Here is a 20,868-nt window from a genome sequence, read left to right as displayed (position 1 = left end):
TTTGCCATCCCGCGGGGCTTTAACCCCTTCCGTGCCTCCCCGGGGGCGAGTTCGTCTCGCTCCTTTTGTTATTTATTTTTTTTCCCCGCTTCTCCCGGCTTGGGCATCCGTCTTTTTTCGGCTTTCACTTTTAATGCCTGTGGCACGCGGGGCAAGGGTTTCGAGCGGGGCCCCCCAGATTGGGTGATAACTGGGTATCCTTATCCAGGCCCCTGTTAGAAAGCCTATTAACGTGTTCACGTAAGACAAGGAAGAAAAGCAGGGTGAGGACAAAAAGTGCGCCGTGATGGAAATATAGCTATTTCCAGCGCTTGGTCTTCAGGCTGCTGTCCCTTCGCTGTCGGGTTGGGTTTCTGGGTCGTGTTTTCCCTAGGGGTGGACCCATGGGACTAGTGCTTCTACCCTCAGTGCTGCGTGGAAGGGCGGGATGCTGCAGTCCATCTCTATGAGAAGCACCTGGAGATGGGGAATGGGAGGCGAGGTTCCTTGGGGTTTGGTGGGCTGCAAGGGGTGGTGTAAGATCGTGTTCTGTAGTGTTTTATCCTAGCGTTGTGGTTACTGTCTTTTTTCTGGCAGGTTTTGAGGTGCATTCTCTCGTTGATAGTGTGACATCCCCAGCTTCTCCTGCTTTTGCTACTATCCTGCTCTTGCCCCACTGCCAACCACCATGGATAAGACCGAGTTGATCCAGAAAGCCAAGCTGGCTGAGCAAGCTGAGCGCTATGATGATATGGCCACCTGCATGAAGGCAGTAACTGAGCAAGGTGCCGAGCTGTCCAACGAGGAGCGCAACCTGCTCTCAGTGGCCTACAAGAACGTAGTGGGGGGGCGGCGCTCTGCCTGGAGGGTCATCTCTAGCATTGAGCAGAAGACAGACACCAGTGACAAGAAGATGCAGCTTATCAAGGACTATCGGGAGAAGGTGGAGTCTGAGCTCAGGTCCATCTGCACCACTGTCCTGGTGAGTGGGGACTTTCTTTTTTTCTTCTGTGTTTTTTTTAAGAGAAAGAAATACAGTATTCATGTGTGCTGCTGTACTGTGGAATAAGACTGCGAATTCAATTGGGGAATATTGTGTGAAGTGTTATGCTGGGGTAGGGGAAGTCAGTGCAGTAACTTCTGCAACCATTATGTGGTTTACTGTAAGGAAGAAGATCATCTGCTCTATCCTGTGGGCCTCGTGTGTAGAGTATTTGAGATAACGCACTCAAATTTGAGGTATTTGAAGTCTGGTTTTGGATGGAGTGATCCATATGCAGTATTGTGCTAGGTAGTTGCATGGATGCAGAGAATTTAGCCTCATGCCTGCTTGTGCTGTGGTTAGTAAGTGTATCTACTCGCAACATAATTTGAAAAGAAAATGAGAAAAACTCTTTATTTCTTCAGGGCTAATAACCTCTTAAAAGCTTTTAAAGAAACTGTATTTCGTTTACTTCTCATGAAGAAGAGTGCTCTTGAGGGGTCTTTAAGAGACATTTTGAAAATTTTATTTTAATATAAGATGATTCTATAAAGTAAGACATCTATATTGGAGATAGGAAATAAAGTCATGTAGAAATTGGCTTTGTCAGATCAAGCTGACTTCTCAAGCTGAATCTTTAAGAATTTGCAGTTATTATGGAAGATTGTAAAACTCAAGTGAAGAGTGACGTGACAGCCGAGGCATGTGTGGAGGCCCCGGAGTGCGTCTCTGTGGGAGCAGCAGAATTCCAGAGGCTGTCGATAGCGGAACTGTACCGCACTGTAGCGGGAGCTGGAGAGACCTGTGTCAGCAGCGTGGGGGCTGCTGGACCCTGACCCGTGTGAGCAGGGAGCTGGGACTGCAGGAAACTGCACGTATGGAATGCCATAATAATCCTGTGGCGGGTCATCTTCAGTGGTTTATTTGCTCCTCTTAGTTAACATTTTGGGTTTTTCTGCTGTCTAGTATTGTTAACGTGAAAGCAGGAAGAAGCAAGTACATAAGGAAACAAAGTTTTGAGCTAAATGTATCTATCCCACGTTGGTTTGGGAGAACTGTATTTAAAGCTGACTGGTTTGAAAGTAACTGAATTTTCTTCTTGGTTAAGTGTTCTGGATCACATACAAGGGAGAGGAGAGCTTCTTTGGATTGTGCTGAGAATACCTGTATGTGTCTTTGTGTGCAGCCACCTCGGTTTGGGGTTTTTTTTACTAAACCATTTAAAATTAATTACCTTTGAAAATAATGTTAATATTTATTAGCTTAATAAATCAGTTCAGTTAATTCCTTAACGTATTTAAGAGTTCATGTCTTCCAAAGAAGCTGCTTCTACATTTACAGATGTTCTTAAGCTGTGAAACTTTCACCTTTCTGAAAATGGTGTGACTTGTGTAGGATGCTGATTGCCATTTCCTGTGACACGAGTTTCACTAGAACCTGTGACAGGTTGCCAGCATTTGTGCTGTTGTCACTCCTCTCAGTGTCCTCTACTCAGTGGCCCATTCAGAACTAACTTCAACATAAACCTCGGTCTTCAGACTTCCTCATGTCCCTCTGTCCTTTTACCCAATCTAGTTTCTAAGAGAAGGTTATGCATAAAATCTCATGCTGGTTGCTGTGCCATCTTCACAAGAAGCTTCTGCTTCCACAGGGAGATGAAACATCTCTGGATGATACAGGCAGTGATCCATTTTGCAGTGTCTGTGCTGAATTTATTCCAGTCGGATCAAATGGTGGACAGCAGGCAGCCTGGTGGCTGTGTGAGCACAGTCTCTGATGCAGGAGGAGCTTGCACAGCTTGCTCTGTCCTGGCTGAGTTCTCCCCTGCGTTCCAGTCTGTCTCTGCCCTCTCTCTGCCCTGCCTGGCTGCTCTCCTTCCTCTCTTGCCCGGAAGCCAGCAGGAAGCCGTGGAGACCGAAACCTGAGCGGGCTCTTCCTGGTCTGCCCGAGATGTGCCTGCCCTTGGTAGGAGGAGGTGTCGGCTACCTACTGCAGACCTGATTTTCACTCTTCCTGTGAGGGCCATGTGCAGTTATGTTCTGTCCTGCTCCTCTCCCTTTCCTCCATCAATCACTCCTGTGATCCATGAGTCAGCATCCGAGTGGCTGGGACTCACAATGTGCAGGCACTACAAAGGAGGGGTTTCCTAAAGCTGAGCCACAGAGTAGTTTTGACTTCTCCTTTGGACGAGAATTTCTTCTTGACTGATATTATAGTAACTGCTTGTAGCTTCTTGAGAACTCTGAAGTTGAATCTCAGAGATGCTTTTGTAATTCTGGGAAGGCAGCTACACTGAAACAACTGCTGGCAAGTAGTATGGAAAGGTTGCTTGTCATCTGGAGTATTTGGATTTAGCAAGGGTGGATGTGTTGGGTGGGGTGTGACTGCTGTTAGTCATACTACTAACAGTTTTTTTCAAAAGTCTTTTTTTATTACTGGTACGGCACAGCTTTTCAAAATTAAGCAGATCTGCTGTTGTAGAAATTTTCATTTAGAAATAATTGTGTGTTAGCATTACAAAATACTGCTAATATTTTTGTAAAAAGGCAAAACACTCATTATGCAATTACTTTTTTTCTGTAAAGAACGCTTCAAGCCACTTAGGTAAGGTATTGTTTTAGGGTGTGGCACTTAATCACCACTGGAATACAAACATGCAAAATTATGTTGCGATATCTAGACAGATGTGTTTTTATTTATGTACCTATCTAACTTGCAATTAATTAAGGTACAGCCACCATCAGTGGTCACAGTAAGATACTCCATGTCATACCAAGCAGTGAAGACATTTCCTAACTGTCTGTCTTGCTAGCAGGAGTAGATGTGATCTGAACCCTTCTTAATTTAATTTTATGACTGATGAGAGTGGCTCTTCCATGAGGAAATAGTATGACTTTTTAAAAAAAACTTGTGCAAATGTTGAATTTGAAAGGCACACCAGGAGGCTTTATTGAAGTCCCTGTATTGATTGCCTAATTCTTTGGTAATATAGAGAATTAATGTTGAATCATAGTCAAAACTATTCTTGAAACCTTCATGTCCTTGAATAAACATGTTGGCAACCTAACTTTGGAACTATGTTGTTTTGTATACTCTCTGAGCACAAAGTTCATGTTTCTTTATATTCTCTTGAGTGATTTCAAACTGAGGATACTAGACAGTGTAGAGGGGATGGGTGCAGCATCAACCTTAATTTAATTAGTGAAATAACATGTGAAACATTCAAAAGGTAATTTTTGCTTTAGAACTTCTCTGGGGAAGCAGATCAAACTGCTGGGTTTTCTGAGAGCTTCGGTCCCTTTGCATAGCAATAACTCATGCTAATTGAAGCTCCTTCATTCTTTAGAGAGAACTAGTGTAAAGGAATGAAGAAAGGACATCATCAGCCCTTGCCTCGAAGCAGTTCACTCTCCACCTGCAGTTTGAGGGTTTTTCCATGTGTGTTTGGTAGCACTCTGCATATGTTCAGTTTCTAGGTCCTGATGTTGTTGGAGCTCTTCAGATCTCACCTCTACTGCTCTGTGGTAACTACTTGTCCACAGTTTAAAACTTGATGAAGATGCCATGGCTAAAGTCACTAGGGCTTGGAAACAACTGTCTTAATGGTTACATACTCTTCACGTCTTCAGCTGAAACTTAAAAGTTTATTCTAATATGCTTTTGAGTTTTTTACATAGAAAAGTTAAGATATGTGAGGCTTTTCAGTTGTTTCCAAATATCTGGTTTTATGATGTCCTCTGTAAACAGTTTTACATTGCACTGTGTCAGGCCCATGTCAGTGAGTTATTCTAGAAATGAGCAAGGGTGTTGTAAACTTTTAAACTTCCCTTCCCTCTACTTCTGCTTTGCATGATTAAAAAACAATAAATGCTAATAAAAAGAAGGATAAAAATCTATGCCCATTTCTGTTTTTTCATCTATTTTGTAGATCTACTTCTAAAGCTAAACACTTAAAAGTAATTTAAAAAAAAATCTCAATGCTAGAATGTAATGTCCAAAGCAGTTTTGTTTTTTTTTAACATAGCTTTGTTGGAAATGAAGTTTGTATTTTTTTTTGCAGGAGCAAGTAGATTCCTTGTGTCAGCTGAAATACCTGCTGTCAGATGACAATAGCTTTATCCATAGTCCTGGGGTTTTTTCCTGCCGTTACCTTTGGCCTATAGAAAAGTGAAATCTTGATTTTTATTATACAAGCAGATTAAGAATCAGGTTGATGCTGCTATATGAACAATTTACTGGACTTTGATGTCTCAGGAATCCTTTTTCTCTGCTTTTTCTTTTTTTCATAGGCTATACAGGAATATGTAGAGTTGCAGAGGTGAAACTGGCATCTGAGTAAAAGGATATTACAGTCTTTGGACACTGTAACTATATAGCATGCAGTTTTATTCTGAAGGTCAGGCATACTAATCACTTAAATTAATACTGCTTTTGGACTTGAATCAGTTGTCCTAATAGTGATTGGGTCAGTGTTTCAAGTGTTATTTTTTAACTTTTTTGCCTTTTATAAATCAAAGCAAATGCTATTGACTCCATTTATAAGTAACTGACTAAAAGGACTAACTACTTCATGCCTCAAAGCCAGACCTTAGGTTGGGAACGTTAATTCTTGGCAAAGCCAGAATTGTGGAATGAATGTTAAATGAATGTTTTAATTTGGAATAACAGGTCATCTTTTGGATGAAATGTAATATGGGAGGAAAGAGTTGCTTCTGCTTTGTTTTCTCAGCACAACTTAGAGCAAATGTCAACACATTTGTGACATGAATTGTGGAACTTAATTTGTGACTTCCTTCCAGTTTAATGTATTTGAAACTTAAATTTAAATTCATTATCTGAACTTGGCTTACTGATACTTGCACCTTCTTTTACATCAGATTCTGCCCTTAGTTAGAATCTGTTGATGGAGTACTATGCTTTTCTGCAAGGAAAACAGAATCTTTTGCTAAGAAAGTATTGACACTTGAGAAGCAAAGCTTAGAATGCAGTGAGGTTCTTGAATTGGCCAAAACCTGTTAAAGTCCAAGTAAAAATAGTGCAAGCAATTCTGATGGTAGCTGGGGCTTCCATCCTGTGCAGTCATTGCTTGCTGCCCTCTGCCACTGGATACTGAATTTCTAAAACATAGAAGGCAAGCTAGTAAAGGATAAAAGAGGAAGGGCAGCAAGGTATTCTGGCTGAGATTCTAAAACCTGAGACCATTATGTTATTATTTGTGTATGCAGTGTCATTTCCTTTTTCAGAAGTTACTGGGCTGAGTTTAGATCACTGGTGTGATTTGCATGGGTATCTCCATCTTGAGGTAAAGCTGAGAATAGGGTTAACTGATGTCTGTTGAAGTAGAAAAACAGGAAGATCAGTGGCTTGCCTGTTCTTAAAAGTTTAATAAATGACCACTGGAGAACTACACGTCTACAGTGTCATAGCTTCTGACAGCTCTGAAAGGCCTGTCCTGAATGTTAACATCCTGTGAGAAGCAGGATGTGGAGTAATTGAAAATAGGAAGTTGTAATATACCAGTGCAGGTGACCAGCTGTTGAGAATGGGGCAGCCAAAGCATCATCTCTCTCCACTGTCAAAAATCTATTTTTTTTTAGTGAGGTTAAGCTAGAGGTTATCTACCCTGGTTGTAGTCAAGGCTATTAAAGCTTTCTTTACTACACTAGAGTCCACTTGTACATATAAAATTATAAAATTTACCAGGGGACATTTACTGATTTGGTGGCCTTGAAAGTAGCACGTGCTTCTATTTCTCTGCTAAAGCAGAGAAGCTTTTAACAGGTTTTGGAAATCACTGTCATGCTTCCCTGCTAGACGGTTGTTTCGCAGGCATTTCTGCTACCTTAGACACTGATAGAATAGATGTCTTTTTGAAGTAAAACATAGAAGGCTGTATATCAGAGAGCTAGAACTTGATGAGGAAAGAAGGCACTCAAGCTTCAAGGTATTAGCAGTTGACTTCTTTGATGGCACAAATTGGGTTAAGTACAATCTATTGCTTTAATAATGTGCTAACTTCTGTATGGGTGCAGAAACTTGTTTTCTGTGTGGGGGTAGCTGTTTTTCTGGGGAAGGTAAAAGTGCATGGATGTGCTTTCGTTGTAAGTTCAGTGGGTGAAGGGGTGTGCTTCATTAATCAGCGTTTTCTTATCTGCCTAGATCTTTTTTTTTTTTATGCTCTTGCTCTTTTGAGAATGATGGGCCTAGTGCCCCTAGATGTTACTTGCTGTTTGTGTTTAAGTGCTTTTATGCTTGACCATAAACTTGAAGCTAATTTTATCCCAGACTAGCTCGGTAAGGTAAGTAAAACTGTTCTTGAACACTGCATTTTTGGCACTTATTCTGTATAGCTCTACTGAGTTCATTGCCTTGATATTTAGAGGTTCCTCCTCACTCTTCTTGCTTCTCAGGATGCCAGAACCAACATCAGAATGCTCCAGGTGAGCATACTGCTCACTGGCTTGTAAGCTTGTAATTTGCTAATTCACTCTGTACAGCTGAATAGCAGCTCATGTGGACTGGGACATGTGGACTGGGAGTGAGGCGTAACAGACGGTAAAAATGTAAGTGCTGAGTTCTGTGGTTCTGTGCACCCACCAAAACCTCAGATGGAAAGACCTATGAACTAGAAAGGCCTGAATCAGCTGTGATTTTACTTGTGCCTTTCTTTTAATTTGTTAAAAGAATCAAGGTTTTGATTTACGAGTTTCTAACCTTGATAAAGGTTTATTCCTTGCTGTAACAGTCTTTACTCTGTTCTTTAATTTACATGATCCATCCACTGCAGCAGTTGGATACAGGAGTCATGTTAGGAAACAGAAAACTTTCCATTTGCTCCAATCATACATTTGAAAAAACATGTTACATACACTCTTATCAGAATGACAATCTCATATTTCCTGGATAAAACTTCTTCAGGAAGTTCTGTTCTGAAGTTGAATACGTTGTGAAGAATTCTTGTAAGCAGGAATTGCTTCAAATGGAGGTTGGTAGCAGGGCCTTAGCGAGCACATCAGCATTCACTTGCTGTGAGAGATTGTTTTGACAAAGTTACCTGAAATGTTTGCTTCTAGTTTTTGTGATTTCAAGGTTAGATTTCATTGTTGTAGATTTTTGCATCTGGGGAATAAAAAATTACTGATGCACTTCTGCTGCACTGAATGAAATAGTATGTTGCTATGTTTCCTTTGAGGTGAAGTTGAACAATGCAGAAGGCTCTTCCAGCTGCACTAAGCAATGGGAAGAAGGTGCATCTGTTTCATTATCTTCCTGGGTTTCAGTGATGAGAAGCCTCATCTAGGGCTCTCAAACAGAGAGCAGAACTGAAGCAAGTAAAACTTTTAGGCCCTTCAGAGTTCATTTATTATCATGAAGGGCTGGCTTTAAAATTCAGTTAGTTGCACAAGGGTGCCATATCTTAAACCCACGTAACTCCTGCATGCTGTTGTTAATCTTTCGTATCATTAGTCTGGATGTATCTCAGTCAATCATTTAATTGCACCTTCAGGGCTTCAGTAGCTGCAGAGCATAGAAATATTTTTAAGCGTTAATTCAGATGGTTTTGTTTGATTCTGTCACATTATGGAAGATCACAGGTGGAGGATGCTGGAAGAAGCTTTCAGGTAGTCAGAATTCTGAAGGGAAGAATTTGATGTCAGTAATCCGTGTTTGCTAAGAAGAAAATAACACTCCAAGTATTTTGAGGAATTAAAAATATGGAAAATGCAATCATGGAAGAACGTTTGAATCAATTTGAGATAAAACTTTCTGATAACAATTTTTTCCTGAAAGCTTTTGGCTGTTTTGTTCCGTTACTTCAGCAAAACCTTATAATTATTGAAAAGGGAAATGACTTTTTTGAAGACTCGTTTCTACATTTGTCAATAGGAACTGGAAAACTTTAGGCTCTTCCATAAAAACTTGAATACTTCTGTGACTTCCACTGGATTGCTGGTTTTGTCTGATGAAAATGTGTAGAAAGAACTTGCATTTCCACAGACTTGTAGTTCCTGGATTACATAGTTCTTTGGGAATCACAGAACTTCTTGTTTTAGGAGAAGTGTAAGCAGTGAATGTAAATTCTAGATTAAATTAGTCTCAACCCCAGGTGATAATACTATGGGCAGATGTGCTGCAGCTCAGGCTTCCAGTGAATCTGGTAAGTGGGATTCCAGATACTTCAGTCGGGGCCAATTCTGAATACTGGCTGCCGGTTCTTAAAACTGTGCAGGTAAAGACTCAGAACCAAATGGAAAAGACAAATTAGGTCACCTTCTTGGTGTCCATGCCAGGTTCTCTGCTTCTTGACAGTGCTTTGTTGAGGTCATCTTCAGGCCATGCCATTACTGGAAAGATTTACACTTCTTTTCCTCAACAGATAAACTGAAATACAAATAGTCTTAAGAGGTCTGTAGGAAAACTAATGTTCTTCCAAAAGGAGTTGATGTGTAGAGCTTGAATCTGAAAGGATGAAGAACTTAGTTCTGCTGAATTACACTTCTGAAAGTAAGTGATTTTACTGTTGCTGGAGGGGACTCTCCCTTTCCTGTCACGAAAACAACCACTGAATGTTAAAACACACCTAGGGTGCAGTGAGTCATGCGGTGGACTTTGGAATGGCTGATTATACTTGAAATAGTCAAAGTCTTAATGGCAGTTTACTAGACAATTAAAACAGGCAGTCATTTGTGAGTAGAAGCTTTATTGAAAGGTACAAGCCTGCACTGACCATCTGTGCTATCAAGCACTGTGGGACATTAATGTGTTTAAATTTGTGTTTAACAGTTATATGAACGGACTATATTGGTCTGTGCTGCCTCATCAGCTTCTTAGCTTTACTTTTTTTCTGCAGATAGGGTGGAAACCATTTCCCTTTATGCTGCTTATAGGTGATTTTTCTCATCTTGGAGGTGGATGGACCTCCAGAAATACTCAAGACTGAAGAATTTTTCCAAATATTTTGCACCTGGCTGAATTTATGTAGCATCACACACTTTGTGTAGTGTGCCTGTTGGCTGCAAGCTGCTCATCTTCTAGGTGGGACTGTGATGTTGAGTCTGTGCTCAGAGTAGTGAGTTAACTTGCTAAAAGAAGCGATGTTGACGTGGAGCCTGTGCAATATTTTTAAGGAACCCTGTCTCAAAATAGGTTTATTTTGAAACAGTTTCTTCATTTGTACGTGACCATTTGGGGTTTGGCCAATAAGGGTGTGCTGTTACAGGCAAGGGCAACGTGAAGTAATTGGTGTCACTTGCTGCCACCCCTGTAACATCTGTTCTGGTGTCTGGCATCAATACTCCTTAAATAAACAAATGATAAACCAACAAAATGCACCCAAAACGCTTAAAAGCTCAAAATAGGGAACATTCAGCATCAGCTCAGGAAGGGAAGAGACACCTGGGTAACAGCAGTAATTGTCTATCTAGTCTCTGGAAGACCTGTGAAAATGGGTAACCCATGGAATGGTAGCACTTCTGCTGGCAGTCTGACAAGCACTTGGACAGCAGAGAGCTTCTAAGCAGTTGATTTGAAGTTCAAGTTGGTCTTTTTTCTTCCCGGTTTCTATTTATGTGGGCAAGCTTTTGGAGAGTACTGTTGCTTATGTTACTTTTACATGGACTTAGTTCCTTCTGGTGGAGCAAAAGTAACGATATGCTGTGCCAAGCTGGTGAGAAATGCAAATGACAGTGTACATCAGTCTTTTAATAGTGTAACATAAAATAACTTGGTGCTGGTGATGTAACCCAAACATGTCGTAGGTGTTGACATCTGAGTGATGGTGGCATTGTAAGTATCTAGAGTTACTTCAGTTTACCACATTGAGAACTTCTGTCAGTACCTAGGCACATGGTATCTTTAGCTTGCTTTGAAAATTGACCTTAAACTACTTGTGATCAGCAGATAATCTCTGGAGTTGACCTGGTTCATGTTCATCCTCTGGTATTGAACGGGTAAGTGTGAAGAATATATCCACTAGCTAATGGTATTGGAATATATGCAGAGATTTATGTTCACATATTTGCCTTTCATATTGAAGTCTAATTCTAAATGGCTGAAGAGCTGAAGGCAGCTCAAAGGTCAATTTGGTATTCAAGTTGGTTTTTTTTTTTTTTTAATTTATCTTTGCTATCAAAATTCTTCATAGCTGATTATGTGGTAAAGGAGACCAGCATGGATCAGACAGTGATGGCATTTTTTCTGCCACTTGAGCCTACCACATAGTTAAATAGCACAGCCAGTGTTTAGTGTACATGGTGGCTGAACTTGTCTCAATCTTCTCTCAGGCTTGCCTTTTAAAGTGGGCTGAGCTGGGGGGAGGTTGGTGGGCCTTCCTGTTTTTATGTCAGCTTTTATAAGAAGAGGTTGACAGGTTATAGAAAGCCTGTGTGGAGTAGGGTTTGTACATGAATTGCAGGTGATGCGTGTGGTGTATGTAAGGAGAGGTGGGCTGGATGCATGCACAACAAACACTTATGAAGGAGACGTGTCTTCAGGGAGCTTCTTTGTCTGTATTGGGCACTTCAAGTGAAGATATGGCTGGCATCTTCCTTCGGGGCCTTGCTTTTCATAAAGCTAAAATAATGGGGAAGTGTTGAGAGCAGATGAATTAAACTTAATACTTCTGGCTCGGGTTAATTGCAGTGGTCTGATACTATGATGACACGTTCAACCCTTGTTCCTGCTTAAGCAGAGGGGAAAAGAGACTAAGAAAGGACAGTTATTCAGTTGGGAGTAAGATCCAAAAAGGTAATTGAAATGTAACTTTCTCTTGGTGTGTAAAGGGATAAGTCTGCCAATGGAGAGCAAAATAAAAAAATAAATTTCTGCTTTAAGGGGGGAAGGAGTGGAGTGCTGCCAGGCTCTTTGCCTGCTCCCCATGGCTCCTTCAAGCAGCTGTGGATCTGTTCCAGTAGCCCACTGTTGCTGGCATCTCTCTAATAGATAAGTAAATAAGCCTGCCTTCTGTAGGCGGGGGAAAGACTATCATAGATAAGAATATGATGCTATTAGGATGGTGAGAGTGTTGGCACACTGTGAAGGTAGAAATAAATGGAGATGGGTGAGCAACACTAATGAGAAACGGGTTGGGAAACCCTGTCACGCTACAGAAGGACCAGCACATCACTTGAGGTGGTGCCAGCCACAAACTGTCACAGTGCAGACCTCTTCTAATGCAGCTGCACCAGGAGATGAAGGGTCTGGCTTGAGGACAGGGTTTTGTTTCCCAAGTCTTTGTCCTGCTGGTTCTGAGTGTCACCCACCATCAGGGCAGGCCATCAGCTCAAACGTCACATGGCTTTTCATGGCAGCACCTGAGGCATGTTTGATGTTGTAGAGCATGTAATTGCTGTTGTTCAGGGCTTGGTTTAGAAGATGTTTAAAGTTTAACAGTTCTTAATGATGGTGGCAACTGTATTTTGATACATAACTTTCTGTGACAAAAAATAAGTGATATGTGTTTGTTGTGTGTGAACATGGACAGCAGTCTACTGTGTTGTCTGACTTCATCACAGAGTCCTACCTGTGGCAGTGCCTCTCTCTCTTTAGGTAGAATTTACTATAATACATTTTTAGGTTGGCTGAGATCAGCTTGGTTGCTCAGGCTGCCTGTATTCATTTTACTTACTGTCAGCTGATGTTTAAAATGAGGATTCCTGGCTGATTGCTGTCTGATGGAAAGGCAGAAAAGCCTAAGTGGGGAAAGACAGAGAACACATGTAGGAAATCTTGAGTCTTCATGGCTGTTACTGGCTCACAACAGCTTAAAGTAAATCGTTTAGCTTATTGTGCTGTCTGCTTTCAAAGCTGCCCTGCCAACATTTGGTCTGTTAGAGGGAGGGTAGGATGCCTTCCAAGAAATGATGATGCTGATGCATGTCCTGAGATGAATGGCTCACTAAGTGTACCAAATACATTATTGATTTGAAAGATAATGTCTGGGTAGATAAATAATTAGCTTTACTCAAAGTCTGTTTGTATTCTGTTCTATCCTACATGATTCATAAATGAGATCTTGCTCCATTTATTGCTATTAAACCCCCCAAACCAGATACGTAAGATGCAGAATGAGGATGTTCCACCCAAGCTGATAGAGGCACGGATCTCTCCCTTACCATGTGCTGTGGTAAGGATTAGGAGGCCTTCAAGATGAACTGGAGTGGGAGCTGCTGTGCAGGCAGCTCAGCTCCACCAGCCGAGGGCTGCCTAGGAGATAAAGCAGCGTACGTAACCCACTCTTGGCTGTATGGAGACCTGCAGCTCACTCCCACCATCCCCTTTGTGCCCTCGCAGTTTCTCAGAAGTCTGCACAGAACCCCTGGTTTTCCAGCCTGCATAGTGGAGGCAGCACTTTCAGGACGCACGGACAAGCAGGCTGCAGCACCACACGCTTGTGGTGAGGCTCAGGCTGTGGCAGAATCCTTTTGTGCTCCCTTTTGGCCTTCCCAGTCCGGAAAAAAGTGACTGTTAATGCTCTAGGCAACACAGCTTTGAGACTTGGCTGAAATTACACATGCTAAAGCTCTCCTGTAGATGTTATTTAGTTTTACACTAGTTTCTAGGTGTTAGTATTTTTAAGTCATAACCCAGCTGCATCAGTTACATACTGCACTCTACTGCTAGAGCTACCTCCAGAGATAGAATTTTCTAGTGAGATCTGTAATTTTCAGTTTTTGGAAGGCATAAAAGAAAAATACCTCTTTGTTCCCTCGTCATGTAGTTGTAACATCTTGAAAGTTTTATGTCAGCATTTAGAAGAAAAATCAAAGATACAGTTTTGTCAACAGTTTTTTCATCTGGTTGAAAATCCCATACGACATCTCCTTCTTGGTTGTCTGGTCAGTGCTCCTTAGACTGTGGCATAGTTTTACACACCTAATCTGAGCACGTGGATCTGTCATTTTTCTGCTGCTTCATGCACTCCCAACCTTAGGATGGCCTTTTAGATGCTAGTAGTTACTCATTGGTCATGACTGATTTAAGAAACCTTTCTAAGCGTAGGTTTATTGGATGTCAACTTGAATAATTTTGGGCAGTTTCTTGTAAAATCAAATGTCTGTGTTAAACATGAGGTTACTGCATTGTCATCTCTGAGACTTTGAAACTGATTTGTGTAGTGATGTGCTTTTATGGCTGGCGTTGACATCTGTCATGGGAGAAAAGCATCAGGAAAACATCGAGCCAAAACAGGGAGTTTTTCTCCCTGCAGAAACTTGTAGAATGGAAATAACTCATTTGAATAGAGGAATGACTCACACTAAATAACAGTATTAATATGGGGTTGTATTACCCATCTGCCTACAGTGTCTGAACTCTTGTTTTGAAACATACCTGACGTTTTGCCGCTTTTTTGGTATCACCTATGAGGTGGTACCATTGGATAGATTTCACTGTGTTAAATAAACCCCGACACAAATTCCCCACATAGCCCTGTGCCATACTAGCCAATGTCTAGTCTTTGGCAGTGCTTTTCTAGCCTTACAAAGTCCTAAAAATTTTTCTGATTGGTTAAGTGGAAGGGTATGTCGGGCTCGGCATCATTTCACCCACCTGCTGTTTTCACCAGGGTGGTAGTAGGAGTACATGTAGCTCCTTCCTGCTGTCTCGTGCCTTGGTAGGGGCTCTTTGAGGGGAGCTTGTCTGGAGCTGTGTGCAGTGTTAAGTCCTCGGGAAGCACTGTGTGGATACAAAAACACATTTTTCACCCAATTGGAAGTACCCTGCTAAAAGTGTCCAGAATAATTGCCAGGACCTCAAGTGGACTTGGAATGAGTAAACACTTTTGGCTGGATTGCTCTGCTACTGTTCATTATTAAAGGAAGTAATAATGATATGGTGGTGTGCGTAGGGAGTAGGTTTGTATCAAATTAGCTCATTTTGATTACAGTGCTAAAGGTGCTAATTAAAACGCTACGGGTTTTTTCCCTGAAAGCTTACAGTTCTTTAAACGTTTTCTTTGTAGGTACTTCATGAATTTGGATACATGTTCACGTAACAGAAATCTTACTTAACTAGCCACAGTTTGCCAGCTTTGTGGAAACTTTTCTGCTCCTTTTATGACCTGTTTATTTTCCATGTAACTGAATGCAAGTCTTCATCACAGAAATTCTTAGTGTGAAGTTGCTCCTCAGTATTGTGGAGTTCCCTTGAGTCTCTTCCTGCCTTTTGTCAACCCCCGAGAGCGTGGGTCTGTTGTGGTAACCAGCTGAGTTAAATTGCTGGGGCTCAGGGACAGGGAGGTCAGCCAGAAGGTGCTGCTCCTGCTCAAGTCTCCGGAGTACCTCCTCTCTCTGTGGCTGTCACCTCTGTTGTGGAAGGACTGGGAGGCCTTGCAGCCTCGGGGGAAGACTTGCCTCCTCTTGCTGGCGGCCTGTAAACCTCTCCGAGTGCCTCCCGAGGCGCGAAGGGCGCTGCCCTGCGGCGCTGGAGCCGCTGCTGCCTCCCAGCCTTGGCCAGCTGACCTCAGGTCCTTGGCACTCTGCCAGCTGGGCTGGAGATGCCTTATCACCTCTAATGAATGCTATTTGTTTTAAAAAAAACTAGCGGAGTGGGATTTTTTACCCTTTTTTTTTTTCCCTGTGAAGTGGGAATAAGTTCTTCTTTATAAATAGCTTTGAAACTTTCTGATTAGTGTTTTATTTTTCTGGTAAAATCTTACTCATTTGCAACAACATTTTTGAAATGAGAAGTGTGCATACTGAAAATGAACTTGGTTGTGAAAATATACGCTTGTAAACCTTTTCATGCTACTTTTTTGGCAGTGTGATGGGACGGTTGCCTGATCATCTTCATGTAGTCTCTAGCACTGTGCCTTTAGATGGGTGGTGTGTGTCTGTCTAAAATGCCCTTAAAACTCCTTTTTCCCTGGTGGCAAACATGCGAGTCCACATAAAGCTTCTCGAGAGAAGAAAAGTAGATTGTACTTAGTTGCAATGGTGTATGTAATACATCAATGTATTTTTTTGTTGTTGTTTCAGGAGCTGTTGGACAAATATTTAATAGCTAATGCAACTAATCCAGAGAGCAAGGTATTCTACCTGAAGATGAAGGGAGACTACTTCCGATACCTTGCTGAAGTTGCCTGTGGTGATGACAGAAAACGTAAGTACCTGGTGGTCTTCAGGTGTTCTGTAACTAATGAACTTCAGTTTTGGGCCATGGGAGAAGGAACAGTAAATTGAGTACCCGTGCCAGTATTTTACTCTGAATTTGTGTCAGCTAAGTGGGAACAATTACATTTCAGTTGGAAATCTCTAGTGTTCATACAGACAAAGAGTCAAATTCTGAACAGACCTGAAGCATAACATGCCAGGGAATTTTAGGTGTTATTCCTGTCACCTACCCTAAATTTCTCAGTAGGTATTCCTTAATGCTTAAACAGCGTTGATGAGGAAGAGTGAACAGATCCCTGCAACACTTTTTTACTCCATATGACAGAGTGCTGTTGATCTGTAGGTTTCAACCACTTTAGTGGGAAGCAGATTTCATTGTAGTCACAATGAAGTTTATAAGTAAGTTTATATAGAAGCAACACAAAAGTTGCAAAGAAGCATGAGCTGCACTCTGAAATGGCTGATGTTCATGGGGATAATGCCATCCCTGTAATTTTAGTTTGCCCTTTTGGATCCAGAAGAAAAGGCCTGGAAAACTTAACAGCTGGTGCTGTCACTTGATGTGCTGGGCATCCTGAGAATGTAGAACATTCCTTGAAGTTAGAACATGTGCATAGGTGGTTGTAAGTACCTCAAGAAATTCCTCTGGGGAAGATATGTTCAGAGGATGTATTGAATTAAGTAAAAACTGTTTTGTGAGGTGCCCGGATACTGTTGTGATGTTAAAAACTCTTGGTAGGGCATAAGCTAGTGATACATTTCTACGTAACAAACTAAACTTAGTCCTGGAGTGCTGCTGTGACACAGGAATGAGATGGACTGGTGGACTCTGCCGGGCAGGCCCCGGGGTGGCTGTCCCTTCGGGCTGGGCATGGCAGGCATCTGGCAGCCTTGGCTACTTTAAACTGATTGAATTGCAAAGTGGGAGGACAGAGCTGTTTTGTCACTTAAATAAAGCCTTTGTTTTTGCAAATACATTTAAATTGAAAGATGAAAGTATACTAAATGGAGTAAAAGTCTTTGCACTAATGAGTTAAATTCAGAAATTCTTAACCCTTCACCTGATTCGAATGACAACAGCAGGTCCAAGCAGCAGAGAGAACTTCTTTGGCCTTTGCAGAGAGAATTTGTCTTTGACCTTCACGGAGATAACCTGAGTTATGTTTTGTCTTGGGCAAGTTACAAACCTGTGGCCTTGTCTGAGCAGGGAAATAGCAGTTTGTTTGGGCTGAAGAGCCCGTGTGTAAAGTGACATGGGTGCTGATACGGGTGCTTGCTGCAGAGGAGGGACAGACTGACCACCTTATCGGCAGGTCCTGGTGCTTGGCTGGGAAGTTACAGCCTCTATGTATCTCACACCATTTTGTTCTTGGCTTCTCACAAATTTTGAAGGAGTTGTACTTGGAGCTTTTCTGATGTTCCATATCTAGGCATCTCCTTATTTGCTCAGCTTCAAGTATATTTTATGTACATAGAAGCTGATTTGTTTCCTGCATTATGTAGGCTTTTTCCCTTTTTTCTCTTCTTCTCGACAAAATAATAGCCCGTCAGCAGTCATTGCTCATTCCAGGGAATACTGAAAGACCTGCCTGTGTTGCCACTTTTGAGTACTTACCAGATTATTATTTATGAAACTGTTTGGTTTTTTTCCCCAGCACTTTCTAGAGCAATTGTGGCATCAGTTCCCTCAGCTGTATTTTGAGCTCTGACAGTGGCCCTTCTGCAGGCGTTTGAGGTGGCTGTTCAGCCCTCTGGCTCCCTGCTGGAAGGGAATCTGGAAGAGACTATATGTAGCACTCTTGAAGTACTTGCTCTGGCCTGGTCATCTTTTTTCACTGCAGTATTTCTCCCAGTTATTTTGGACATGACCTCGGGTTTTTTATCTTGCCCTGCCTCTGCCTAGATTTGGAGGCAGACTCGCAGTTTTTCAGGAACATGCAGTGCGTGCCTTCCAAGCTTCCTCAAGAAGCAGGGCTGTACAGACAGCAGCCACCTCTGCTCTGCGCTCCTGACTCGCACGAGCCTGTCTGTCCTGTGCAAGGAACAAAACAGGAGTTCTGTAGATCGTGATGCACAACTTTGTTGTGTGGTTTTTTAACCTGAAGTGTCAGAAGACCATTGAGTTAATACAGTTGTCTTGGATGTTTGCATTTACAAAATTCCATGTGTTTCTGTCTCTTTAATACCTTTGCTCCGAAGTAGCTTAATTTGCTCCCTGTGTTTTGTCAGTATGGCAGCTGCACTAAAATGGGTTTAAAATCATTACCTGGATTAATGTTAAGTGCAGTGTTGTGCTAAGAGTGGGCTTAAATAGCAGACTGTTCAGTCTCCTGCTAATGGAGTACTTCAAATAGTCACATCTTTAAAAAACAAACCCCCAAAAACACTTCATGTTTTTTATTATTTCAACAGAAACAATAGAAAACTCACAGGGAGCTTATCAGGAGGCGTTTGATATCAGCAAGAAGGAGATGCAGCCAACACATCCGATTCGCTTGGGTCTAGCTCTTAACTTCTCTGTATTTTACTATGAGATTCTCAACAATCCTGAGCTTGCCTGCACACTGGCAAAGACAGTAAGTTAGTTATTTTTCTTCTGTATGCCTACAGGGACAGTAGAAGAGTTTGTGCTTAAAATAATATGAAATATTTTTTCCTAGAGTTCAGGCAGGAAATGATCCTGTCTAATGTATTTGGTTCCCAGGCTCTTGTTGTTAGTGGGGTTAAAGGGGTGCAAGCAGGCTGTATTTCCAATGGGACTTAAATTATCAGCAACAGGGCGAGCTTTTATGATGCCTTTGTTCCACTTTTGTTTCAGATAGAGCAATTCTGGTCATTAACTTCTACTGTTGCCTTTTTTTTAAATCTACTTTTGCTGATAGGTTTAGCTTGCAGTTGTTCAGTGATCAGTGACTAGACTAAAGCTGGTTTAATTATTCTAGGCGTTTGATGAGGCTATTGCAGAACTTGATACACTGAACGAAGACTCATACAAAGACAGTACTCTCATCATGCAGTTGCTTAGAGACAACCTAACAGTAAGTTGCCTTTTTATGTGCTCTCTGATTCTGTAAGCATGCATTTGCTTAGTTAGACCAAATCTGTGATGAAACAAATCCCTTATTTCCCTCTAGTGCAAAGTGTCACTGATTTGGGCTATTTTCCCCTACTTTACCTTTCCATAACTTGGTTTGAATGTAGTATAACGGTGTGATGGGGCAACTAGCTAGTTGTGCCCTGTGCTTGGAGGACGATTTCCAGCTACCTTTCCCCAAGCAAGTACTGGGCACGGGGGTTGTACACTTCCTGTGCACTGGTATTTCGTAGACATCCTCAGGTCTCATTGATTATCGATTCTGTGCGGTCAATAGTTGTCCCTTTTTTGGAAGTGAAGCCATGCTCCTGAAAGCTGACACTGTTTTTCTTGTCTTTTTCTAGTTATGGACATCAGACAGTGCAGGAGAAGAATGTGATGCTGCAGAAGGTGCAGAAAACTAACCTGCGCGTGGGGCGTCGTTCTCCCTTTCCTTCTCAAGAAACCTTTTTACACGTCTCCATTCCTTATAGCTCCACTTGGATTTCCTATAGCAAAGAAAACCCATCCATGTGTATGGAAATCAATTTATAGTCTTTTCACACTGCAGCTTTGGGAAAACTCCATTCCTTGGTTTGTGTTTGTCCTGGCCTTCCTGGTGTGCGGTTACTGCTGTAGAAAAGTATTAATAGCTTCATTTCATATAAACATAAGTAACTTCCAAACACTTATGTAGCGGACTAAAGTGTACCTGGTATTTAAAACAAATCTGAACCAGTTCCTGCCAGTCGACTGTGTTTTGTATGACAGTAAGATATGAAAATGTAGTTAATTGCAACTAAAGAGTGTTCCACATAGCTTTCAATTCTCCACATTCCCTCCTTCTTCTGCAGGGTTTCCTTTCCATAATCGACTTTCACATGCTACTGTGTATTCTTTTCAGTAGGAATATGGAAGTATTGGGCCAGATTGAGCTGAGCATTTCTAGTTTGGAAAATGAGAAATTGAGTTGCTTCCTGTAACGTGTAAGACAGAAGCTTGCGTGTTCCAAAACAGGGGCTGCTCTCAGTCTTCAGTTGCTGCTGTTTAAGTTGACATCCCTTCCCAATAAAAGTTCACGTACACTCCTGCCTCTGTAGTTCTGGTATTCACTTTACTATGTATTAGAAGCAGCATGTTACTGCCGGGGTACGGGCAGTGCTTTTTGGCAGACTAAAGTGCATGTCATTTCTTAATACACTGGAATGGGAAAACCAATTGAAGTTCACATGTCCAAGTATAAAATTTAGTACTTTTCCATGCAGGTTTGTGCACATGTGAGAAGGTGTCAAGTTTGTCCGGTGATCGTTATTTAGAGAGTTTGGACCACTATTGTGTGTTGCTAATCATTGATTGTAGTCCCAAAAAAGCCTTGTGAAAATGTTATGCCCTCTGTAACAGCAAAGTAACATCAAATAAAATTACATTTTATAAACCACTTACTGTTGACTTGTAACGATTCCATGTAATCACTCAAGGGCTAAACTTCAGTGTAAGAATCTTGTGCTAGAAGTGTCTTTCTCAAATTTAGTGCATACTGTTAAAAAAATGTGCTCTTAAATGAACTCATTTTATGAAAATACCCTGGATAACTTGTCATAGTTAACCTGACATGTGGACTTCTTAGTAACTGAATCGACTTGAGCTAATGGCTTCACCTTAATCATGACCCAAGGAAAAATAGCCAGTTTCTTTATATTGTTCCATGGCTTGCAAATCTTTTA

General features: G+C 41.6%; 1 protein-coding gene across 1 annotated transcript; it reads left to right on the top strand.

Moving 5' to 3' along the window:
• The first annotated feature begins 573 nt into the window (after window positions 1-573).
• YWHAQ (tyrosine 3-monooxygenase/tryptophan 5-monooxygenase activation protein, theta) lies at window positions 574-20,582 on the top strand. The gene is made up of 5 exons (XM_008940792.1): window positions 574-961; window positions 15,937-16,060; window positions 18,484-18,647; window positions 19,014-19,109; window positions 19,510-20,582. Exons 1-5 carry the CDS (start codon window positions 668-670, stop codon window positions 19,567-19,569), a joined length of 738 nt encoding a protein of 245 aa, XP_008939040.1. The 5' UTR covers window positions 574-667; the 3' UTR covers window positions 19,570-20,582.
• Window positions 20,583-20,868: the final 286 nt, after the last annotated feature.

Source organism: Merops nubicus, unplaced genomic scaffold (assembly GCF_000691845.1).
Source record: "Merops nubicus isolate BGI_N331 unplaced genomic scaffold, ASM69184v1 scaffold5875, whole genome shotgun sequence".
In the NCBI taxonomy this organism is placed as follows: Eukaryota; Metazoa; Chordata; class Aves; order Coraciiformes; family Meropidae; genus Merops; species Merops nubicus.
This window is presented reverse-complemented; position numbering and strand designations above follow the sequence as displayed.

Bases quoted from the DNA above. Each gene is read 5' to 3' on its own strand.
- YWHAQ (XM_008940792.1), top strand. From the start codon at position 668: ATGGATAAGACCGAGTTGATCCAGAAAGCCAAGCTGGCTGAGCAAGCT. The intron at 18,648-19,013 runs GTAAGTTAGTTA...TAATTATTCTAG, and splicing joins CCTGCACACTGGCAAAGACA to GCGTTTGATGAGGCTATTGC. The intron at 19,110-19,509 runs GTAAGTTGCCTT...GTCTTTTTCTAG, and splicing joins TGCTTAGAGACAACCTAACA to TTATGGACATCAGACAGTGC.